General features: G+C 39.5%; 1 protein-coding gene across 1 annotated transcript in view; it reads left to right on the plus strand.

The window, feature by feature from the left end:
* LOC121200276 (cadherin-18) overlaps positions 1–5,632 on the plus strand; it is a 52,971-nt gene extending 47,339 nt beyond the window's left edge. The window contains exon 11 of the mRNA XM_041065466.1: positions 4,877–5,632. Within this exon, the coding sequence (XP_040921400.1) occupies positions 4,877–5,382 (506 nt within the window). The 3' untranslated portion in view covers positions 5,383–5,632. The remainder of the gene's footprint in view (positions 1–4,876) is intronic.
* Positions 5,633–11,134: the final 5,502 nt, after the last annotated feature.

Here is an 11,134-nt window from a genome sequence, read left to right on the forward strand (position 1 = left end):
CCAAACTCCAGTGGAACATGATTCGACAAAACTGTCTAATAACACGGCTTCACCGTTGCTGCTCTCCCCTCCTCTCTTCAGTGATTGTCTGTGGACATTAGTGCGTGAAGGTTATGCATATTCATACTGGCTGTCTGCCTCCTCTATGCCAAAGCCTCTGGCTGAGGCGAACAAAAGGCCATCACCACTGTTTGGAGCAAACGCTTGAGTGAGAGACACAAGCTGAATCACTAATTATCAGCACAAAGCAAATTCTAGTTAGGACGGAGAGAGACGAAGAGAAACAGGGAGACACAGGAGCTGATCGCAACTATATTTTTTTGGGTTTGACTGGTGTTGCATGTTGGGTTCACACTTTCCAGTTACAAGCAAAGTGTCTCACACCTAGCTTAGAGACTGCACAGAGGTTTGGTAACCCATCACCCCGAGAGATGTGAGATTTTGTCTTTGGGTCACAGCCAGAATAAATCAGCTTCCAGTTCATTTAACAGCCATTCATTTGACTTGGTCTAAGACACATACTAAGTAAATGCAGTATCCCCAGTTTAAATCCCTCTGAAACTTTAGTGATATGCCGTGCCTCCCTCCCTCTGTATAGTATCTGTCTGTCTTTGCTTGTATTGAACCTCAGTGCTGATTTATACCAGGCATTAACACGTGATCTGTATCTGCATACATTATATGTATAAACCATTGGACTTTGCATTTGTACCTGGTATTAAGAAGAGTTTTCATCATCTTGATTGAGCTCTCACTGTGATTGGATCTCAATATGCAAATGATTTAGGTGGGGCTTGCAGACTTTGAACATGGTGTGTCCCTGGGGAAGGGAAAAAATGCCATGGACGGGCACTGTTTATTTTTAAATCCCTTTTTGCAAAGAAAGAAGTCCTAGCTAGAAATTCAGTCTTGAGGTTATTGGTTCACAAATGTGGTAAAGCCAGGCCATCAGTGTCTATATCACTTATATAGACATGGCTCACACTTTCAATTCTGGCTTGTCTTTGCTTGTCAGTATGATTTGTTTGTGTCTGATTGTTTTCCGTCTGCCCAATTAATGTCCATGTTTTATCTCTCTGCACTCTAATAAGCCATCGTAATTAATCCTGCAGCAAACCAGAAAGGGATACAAACCATCTCTGAACTGACTCAGATAATGTTTGCCTTTACACATCACTTAAATAACATAAAATATTCATAAGTAGATCATTGTTAAGATTGTATTTATTTAGTTGCAAAGAAAATGGTACAGAATTTCAGTACTAATTGGGTTAAATGGGGAACTGGATTAAAAATACAACTCTAAGAAGTGTACTTCACAGTTTACAGTCTCTGCTTAGTGTAGAATGAACTCAACTGACTTTATAGTATCAACACAAACCAAATACTCACACAAATGGCAAATGTAAAACATCTTATTTTGTATACTTATACTAATACTTAACAGTTATTAATACTTAACAAACCATCTCGTTTCAGTTCCACAGCAGCAAAGACTAGAAGGACTAGCCAACATCAGTCTGATTGGCTGAAGAATATTTTTCAGGGACTTTATTTCTAAAATATAAACCACAACTATGTAGCTATTTTAGAACTGACTCTAGGTGATGAGTGACACGGTGTTATGGAGATATTGATCATAGTGAAGAAGTGCTATAATGTACTTGTGTTTCAAAAACATGGGACAACAAAACAAGATGAAGAACTGAATTAAAATATTGAAGTTGTCTCTGTTTAGTGTTTTTAATTGCAGTGTGTTAAGTTTTGCTCTCTTTAAGCTGAGGGCTGAGGCTTGAGAAGTTACAAAGAATGGCTTCTTATTTGGATTAGACACATTATTTTATAATGCAAGTCCAGTTTAATAATAGTCTTCCAGTATAATCTTCAATAACCAGGTTTTAAATTCAGCCTAAATGAGGCTTCTGCAATGGCTACTGCAGCAAATAAAAGTATCCGTAGACTGGAGCAATGCTCCCTGGTGCCATAAGTAGTGTATTGCGCAAGAGTTAGACCTCAGCTGGCCTTGGCTTGGCATGTGAAATGACCTGAATGGACCATCGAGGGAGCATTAATGCAGAGAGTGTATTACAATGTGGTGTGTACAGTGAATAGAAACACGCTACTCTAAGTATAAGCAGATCACGAGCTGTGGAAAGTGCAATTTGGTGCAAGAAACTGGTAAAAAAGAAAAAATAAGGGTGCTTTAACTCAGTGTCTGGATTCATTATATTTAGGCTGTTGCTGAACCACAGTGAGATGTCAAACTGTAGATACTGGGAGCAGAAAGTGGCCCAAAATGTGCCAACTTCAAAATATGCATGGGGAAGTAAATAAAAAAAATAGCAAAAATTCTTTATTTCCTAGTTCTACTCTCAGTGACTGACCCATCTCACCTCACACACTCTCACATCCTTGCATTGTGTAATTGGTTGCTTTAAACAAGTAGAGCGATAAGCACTGTCCCAGACAAATTGCATTTTTCACCCTTTCTAACCCCACTTGGGCAGTGCCAGTGCACCAGGTGGAGTGAAGTGAATTTGGGTTGTTTTGCTTAGATTAATCACATGCAGGTAGGGGGACATTTCATTAAAAACACAGGCATGGAACTGCACCGAACAATGAAATATGTAGATAGATGAATCTCTGCATAATTATTTTTACAAAAAAAGTGTTTTAGGGTACAGTCAAATATTTTTCTTTTTCATCCAAACTATAATTGAAAAGTTTGCTGTGTTGTGTTTTACATTTAGCTTGACACTGTCCAATTACAACTCAGTCAAGGCTTGTGCGATGCCTCATGGGCTGACAGGTAGCTTAGTTACTGGACTAAGAAGTAGTTATCTGTTATATTGCCAGGAGAAACATTCTGACATGAGACAGACAAAAAGAAATAGACCATGCTTTACCCACAGTTAATTTATTATTTTGGGCTTCAAGGGTAACTGTTGGCTAATAGATGTTAATTTCTGCGTGAGACCCCAGGCTGGATTAAAAAATGTAAAACCGCCCCATGGCTCCAGACTCTTAAGGGTCCTACAGGATCAGCTCTTTTGTCAGTGATCCTGCATTTTTGCCTGAGTCCTCTTCACTGACTCTTCATTGACACCCTTTCTGTGTCAGCAACTGATGTGACCATAAACAGTTTTTACTTAGGGACTACAACTGATTTTTGTCCCTAGGACTCCCTAGCAAGCTAATTTGTCCATGAATACATCCATTAAAAGGACAATTTCATGTACTGAAGTTGGTTCAGATTCTCAGTTGTGACAAAACCTGGAAGAGCCGTGGCATTTCCAGTCTGTTTTGGTCCACTTATTCAGTGCTTCCACATTTTCAATGGGATTATTCTCACTTGGCCAAGTGAACTGAAGGAGCAAAGGCTCTGGCGTTTCACTAAACAACTCAAGCTTGGTTTGAGGCTTAAATCTTGTCTTTGAAACTGCTTTATAGTCTGTTTACTGCATGCCATAGTCACCACAATATGTATGCGAAAATTGATTGCTTGAGTAAATAAAGTAGATCAGCCAAATGCATCATTGCATCCTTGGCGTTATGAAAGCTGAAAGCTCCTCTTAATCCACCACCACCCTCCTGTTTCTCTGTCAAGCTCTCACCTTGTACAGTATATGTTATAAGGTGCCTCTTCCTGAGAGGCTGATCTAACACAGTTGCGTGTTGTTGTTTAGACAAAGATAGCATGTAAGAGTTTGATGTGTGATGCCAAGATGCTGAAAACATTTCTATTACCTTATAAAAAGGATTTTTTTTCATGAGTTGTATTTCTCTTTATGTTCCTTTAAACCTTGGTGTTTTTCCTGCTGCTAACATTCAGTGCAATTTCATTATGAAGCAAAGACGTCTCTGCAGGAACACTGATCTATCTTGCTCGTGTCTGCTGATGTAGCATAATGAACTCCTTTCAGATATTGCACTGCTATAAAAATGTACTTCCCTCACTGACGCCATTTTATTAAATGGATGTTAGTGTTAACATTTTGCAGTGAAGCCATCATTAACCCAAAGAAGCATAACTCTCATTAGTTGTAGGAACAAGTTCCAAGCTGTAGTATGTCATCAAATATTACTTGGCTTCATGACTTCATTAACAGTTGGAAAAGATATTTCAGACTGTAAACTTCTTATCAGCAGAGACATTTTTGCAACATCATGCTATATTTTCTTTGATGTGGCACAACTGGCACATTCTTTCCATTACGGGCCTCACCTAAAACTAAGAGATGCTTATATGAGACATACCTCCATATGCTTTCCCCTCACTTGATGCATTGTGTTTTGGCTGGATATGAGGTTGCTCCACAGATGACGATAATGCGTACATTGTCATCATCTCAACAGCTTGCATTCAAAAAATCATCACTGCCTCAATGCTAATGTCGAATAATGTGATTATTGATTTACAACTCCTCAACGCTTGGCCAGTTTTACTGTCCTGATGGTTAAACGGATAAATTTGCACAGAAAATTGGCTCATGTTCATCTGGTTTGCTGTTTACGAACCACAGCATGTTTGTCTGTCGTGAACTATGAATTAACAAACCACACAGGCACACGCAGGGATTGGTATTAGCATAAAAGAAATGGCTGAGCATTGTAACCACATTCAGCTGTTCCATAATGTGATGTTGTTCTGCTAAGTGATTTGTTAATTTAACTGTTGAAAAATCAATTTTCTTCCTGTCTCATTTTTGTCTACAACTATTAAATATGTCAGTTTACCATATGAAGTTATTTTCCAGAATTATATTTGGAATTATATTGAGCTTTTTGTGGCATCATCCTCATCACTTCTTTTTTTTTTTTTTTTTAGAAACATGAGTACCTATGCTACAAAAACTTTTCTTCTTCTGTCTTTCAGCCATCGTGGTTCTCTTCATCACACTGAGGCGGAGCAAGAAAGAGCCCCTTATCATCTCTGAGGAGGACATCCGAGAGAATGTGGTCACTTACGATGATGAGGGTGGAGGTGAGGAGGACACTGAGGCCTTTGACATCATTGCCCTTCGTAACCCGGCTGCCGCCGAGGAGCTCAAGTTCCGGAGGGACATTCGCCCAGAGTCGAGACAACAACACTGTGGCCCACCCCGCAGCCGCCGGAGCCCATCGGAGCTGGACGAGGTGGACGTGCACGAGTTTATCAAGCAGAGGTTGGTAGAGGCTGACATGGACACCAGCGTGCCGCCCTACGACTCCCTCCAGACCTACGCTTACGAGGGTCAGGGTTCACCCACAGGATCCATCAGTCCTTTAGACTCCCCTGGCACGCAATCTGAGCAGGATTATAATTACCTGGATGACTGGGGACCTGAGTTTCAGAAACTGGCAGAACTCTACGGAGGGGCAGAGTCAGATGTGACAACCTAGTCTGTGATTTCACTCTTGTTCAAACCAAATCTGTTTGAAATCTGTTTTTCAAAATTTCAGTGAACGATACGAAAAAACAGAGACGCTCTCAAACTGGTCTGGTGGTTTTCAACCTCTACTGTTGAACTGCTCTATTTTTGTTTTTGTTTTTTTGTTTTGTTTTTGTTTTTGTTTTTCAATTTGTCACTTTGGATCATGGGTCGTTCATCTGGAAGTATTAAATCAGATTTTGAGATGGAAGAACAACAATATGGGGAAAAAGGAAAATGATATTTTCCTTGGTGTATATTTTTTATTGCTCAATAAAGTCCTGAAATCCATATGAGTGGATATGTGAAAAAGAAAAATTGTACATTTGTCTTCTTCCTCTAAGAATGGATCTACAGCACTGCATGTGGCTAAGATTATAATGGTGGGAGGCACTAGCAAAGGCGCTTAAGCAGAGGATGATGCTGAGCCAGCCATATGCACCATAATGACACCTCCAGTCAAATGAACTTAGATCATGTGTTATATCATTTATTCCATGTTGCCATTATCTTTCAAACACTCATTGAAAAAAGCCTTACATGGAAACAGGTAATTTTTTTTATGTTAACTGGGGAGAGATGAGGTGATACAGAATAATTTATCTGGTACAATTTCTAATGGTTAATATTATCACAACTGGCATTTTAAATAACAATAACATTATACTATCAGTGCATGTGATGCCTATTATCCAAGACAAACAATGAATGTGATTTATTTTTCCCCAAAGTCAAAATCTTTTAGCTAATGCTCAAACTTATGAACCCAACAAGATGTAACACAAATCTGGCTTCATTCAGCAGACTGACCCACAAAACCAAAAAATGCAACCTTGGTATCCCGAACTTTCCCCAGGGTCTCCTCATGGTCAACTTTCCAATTTACTAGGTGTTTGATAGCCCCTCTATATGAACTGGTTTCTCTGCACTGGTTCATTAATTTGCATGTGCGCATTTTGCAATGGGACTGATTAGGGAAATATGGGTATGCAATCTTTCACATGTTGCAGAGGAACTTGCTGTGTCCCAATTTCAGTATTCCATACCCATTCTTACTAACTGACACTGGAGAAATGACGACCATCAGTATGCATTGCATACTTTGGTTTTTATTGTTTTGTGAATCTTCGTTATTGTAGTATCGGTATTGTAGTAACTAAGTTAGTGCTGGTTAGGTAATTTTTCCAGCAATGTTAAGGTTGTTTAGTGATTGTTTCAAGACCTTATAGTCTTAATTCTTTGGTATCAGCTAAAGAAGGAAAATTAACAGTCATATTTAATTTCTTCTCTGGGTAATGGCTTTCTCTCCTTCATAAGGAACAATGGCTTTCTCTCCTTCATAAGGAATCATGTCTACTCAAAGTTCCACTCAAAGTGCCACAAGTGACATCTTTGTGATACACAAAATGGAAACTTTACATCCCTTACATCCATTAGAGAACAAATAATCACCTCACATTTATCACTTAATATGTGGAACAGCCAAGAAAACTAAACTTCAAAGTGGTGTCATTTTGCGAGCTGGGAGTTAACGTTCGTTTCCAAAAGGTATGATTAGCTTTCATTTTGTGCTGTCAAGCCTTTTGTAAACCAGGGTCATGTCTGAAAAGTTCAATAGCTGCCACAAATGGTGAACATCTCCTTTTGCAGCAAAACTCTTTAGTTCTTCTGTGTAACGCTGATTACAGGAAAGAAAAAGTGCTTCAGTGCTAACTTCACAAATGGTGTCACTTTCACATGTCGATTAGTTATCTCCACCAAAGCCTGACTCTTCTGCCCTCGTGCTCTTGTTCAGTGTTGGTTCAGAAATGCTGACAATGGTCTTAAAAAAGACGAAGGGAGGATGATGAATATTTCACAGCCTCCTCTCGTACCTCCTGATATCACCACTCTCTTCTTTCCATAACAATCCTCTGTCTTGTTTTTCCTCCCTCGTTTCCCTGCTCATTAATTCCCTCTGCTCACAGAATGGCTGTGTTTTTGTCTTTTTCACAATTAGATTGAAGCAAGTAGACAAGCAGAGAATTTTTTCCAATTTTGTCAGGAGCCCAAGGGTTGGCCCGCAGACAAGGTCATATAAAGCTATCCAAAGGTAAGCTTCGAAGTTGCCAAAACTGACAGTCAGTATCTATTTCTTCGCTTATGTTTCTGTTTGAAGCATTGTGTTTGAATTGCACCTAAATAATGTGATTATGAGATGAACGCAGCAGTAGTCACTCAAATCCTGTGAATCTTTCATCTTCCTCCCTTTCATCCATTAATGTTTTCCCCCCATTCTTCACAAAATAACTCTCTCCTAGTGTGGTTGCCAAGGGAAACATAGCCCACAAAACTGCAACTTTCTGATGACTCTCGAGCTCCTAAAGCGTCAAAATTTCTTTCCTCAGGCAGCAAATATACCAGTACCTGCCCTGGAGGGCCGTGTTTGTAAAACAAGTAAAAACAGGAAATTTTTAAGGCAGTTTTGGGGAAAAAAAAGGGGCCTTGCTCTGGAAGATGGATAGTTGCCTCCATACAGCAGGAGAATGCTCCAAATTGGTAGAATTGTCTGTAAGCCAGAAAATACAGACCTACTACTCCATCTCTGTGACCTGAGTCAAAGCACTGTCATTTATTTGTTTAGGGATTCATGACGGAGCCTTTGAGGTTCCTTGGAGCCAAAAAAAAAATAAATAAATAAAAAGATGTATCTGAAAATGCTTCTTTACATTACAGCACATTCAGATTTTACAGTGAGAGAGTTAAACAGAAGGTTAAGTCTGTAGCTTTATTTTTGGCCAATCCATCCAGAAGTATTTAACGGGGATTTAAATACTGAAGCTCACCATTTTAAAAGCCCAACACAAACTGACTTTTGTACAGATGATGGTGTTCAAGTCAGTAAGCAGCCCTGGAGCAGGAAATCATTTGCTCCCTCTAAACGATTTATTTGCATGATTAGTCAGTTTTACTATGTATAATTAAGGATCCCATTCAAAAGCACTGAATTTGACCCTTGATGGATTCTGTAGTCTGTTCACTTCTACGCAGTATCTCCACAACAGACTAATGACATGAAATCAACATAATTTGATGCAGTGCCATTGTGTTGTACACAGCATGTTCTTATCGGAGCCATTGGCATGCAATTTGTGTAGAAGATAAATCTTGTGGAGAGCAAAGCTTTTTAAGAAGGGGGGGATTTTTCATCCATGAGAGGAAAAACTAATCTCTTGGCAATTAGTTACTTGTTAGGTAATTAAGCATACATGACACTTACAGAACAAGTTTTAGCTGAGAAATATTAATTAATTAAAAAGTGGTGAAAAGTTTCCAAAAGAGTGCCAATTTTTGTGGCTTTTGCACAAAAAAAAAGAATGGTAAGATAAGTGGTAGACACCGAGAGGTTTACATGGATTAAACCGTCACTCCCTGAATAAAGATTTCTTCTTTATAGAGCCACAATCTATCAAAGCTGGTGCCCATATGTTTCCAAGATAAGGCAGGGGTAATATCTCATGGGCCGTGTGAGGATATGTGTTGGGGAAATAGCTCCCGAGGTTTTATCTTTTGTCAAAAGAAGCAGAATGGATTATCTTTGAAAATACTAGTCCTATTGCAAGCGGTGATGGTTCTCGCGATGTTTTACTGTCTCCTTCACCCTTAACACTCTCATATCTTGTGGAGGAGCAGCCATGCATCACACAGTGGAGTTTGTTTACGGAGTATGTTTGCTCACCAAAACAGCTTTAATTGCACTTTGCATATCAGGTCAAGGATGGATATGCATTTCTGTTTGTGTATCTGAGTGTCTGAGATGTGAAGCGTGTGTGTGTAGGATAATTTATTTTTTGTATTTTTTATTTATTTATTTTTTCAGTGGGTTGTGTTAGTGAAGACCTCAGGGCCAGCAGAGCAAGCTGGTGCTACTTTTCATACCGTTTGAGGTCAGAGGCTTCTAAGAAGGTTTGAAGCTTTCACATAGAGTATGATTTAATGGAGGACAGCTTTGCATATTATAAATGTTCATGACTCTGGAGTATGTGAAGGTGAATTGGAAATAGAAGATCAAAGAGACTAAAAATCCTTTCAAATTCAAGCTCGCGATCATTAAAGTTGTTTTACCCAAAAGTTTGGGAACCTGCAGGTTTGTTTGCTGTTAAAAAGTACTTCGTGAAAGTTGGAATTTCAACTTTAAGATGCAGAATGACTTACAAGTGTCACATCTTCTTCCACTGATGTTTCTGACAGTTGAAAGGCCATTATGGGAAAACGGTATGCCTGTGAATTCAGGCTTTGAAAAATGAGTCTGTTTAGAGGACACAATTACATAATTCTGATTTTTGGAGCTTTTACATGCCTTCACTGCTGTCAAATAAAAGAGGAAATAAGGCTGCACATTTATTGATTAGAATTTGTCTCCCTTACACTTCACCTCCGCAGTAATACATAATTTCCAGTGACATTAGAGAATAAACAACAAGGAACTTAAAAATCATGGTTGAAAACAGCACCATCAGTGAGACAGCTGACCTACATAGCCTGAAAAATTATGCAGAGGAGGAGTGGGGACAAGCTGCTGCTGACTTTCTTCACCAGCCTGTGACTAATATGAAGCTACATCATGAAATTGAAACCTCTTCGCGAATATGAGACGGATTCATGCGCCGCGTAATGCACACGGAATTAACTGCAAATTCTCTGTCTTAAAATGTAATTCAGTCAGTGTGTGAGCGAGATTTAGATAATTGCATTTGCTTCCAGAATTGCACAGTAAAGATTCATTCATTCATTCATCATAACCAGACACTTGGCCCGGATAATGTCCAACCATAACGACCAAGATATATAATATTAGATGTAACCAGATACAGTGATGTGTGGAGGAAGTGTGGTGTCCGGAAATCTTGGTCACTGACATTAAATACAAAGAAGAATTGTGTCTCTTGGAGTTTGAACATTGTACATGGTAACACACAGATCTAGTACATACTGACTGTGGGCTGGTTTGTGTTACAGCTTGGCCTCTGACTGACCTCAAAACCACACCATCCTGATGAAGGCAGGCAGCCAGAAGTGTGTGGTGAATCAATCATGGTGCACTGGACCAGAGTTGTGTTTTGATTTTGATGGATTCACAGCGAGGCTCACACTGGTTCTTCACCCCAAAACCTACCAGCACCAGTTTATTTTCCTCCAGACCACTTTCCCTTATGCTTGATTCTTTACATTCACAAATCATGATCACAAAGTCAAATTTGTAAACCCCTGTAGTTGCCATCCTTGCCATCCTTCACTCAACAAGCTCCCTGTCAAACCAGTGCCAAGGCTCCAACAAGTATCTTCACCAGCTTATCACCTGCAATCACTGCTAGCCTGGTCTGATGAAGCACACATCTTGAAACACCCTAGCTACTGAACCCAGGTCAGAGTGTTTTTACTCTGCCACCTGGGCATTAATATTACATGTAGGCTTGTCCCCAGTACCTTTTCAAAAGAATCTCAAAGATTATTAACAAGAAAAGTATGCAAGTCAGTTCTCTTAGACTTTCAATACATCAGGCACGGATTTGGTGCAAGTTTACAGTCACTGCCCTACTGGAAAATGGATCTTCTTTCACACAACTTTACTCCACAGGGGATGATGGGCCACAGCAGAATGAAGTGGCAATTCTTTTTGGAGAGGGGACTGATTCTGTGTGACTAATGAATAAAAAAACATTCCCATGCCTGAATCTTTTCAC

This window comes from Toxotes jaculatrix, chromosome 20, assembly GCF_017976425.1.
Source record: "Toxotes jaculatrix isolate fToxJac2 chromosome 20, fToxJac2.pri, whole genome shotgun sequence".
NCBI classification, from domain to species: Eukaryota; Metazoa; Chordata; class Actinopteri; family Toxotidae; genus Toxotes; species Toxotes jaculatrix.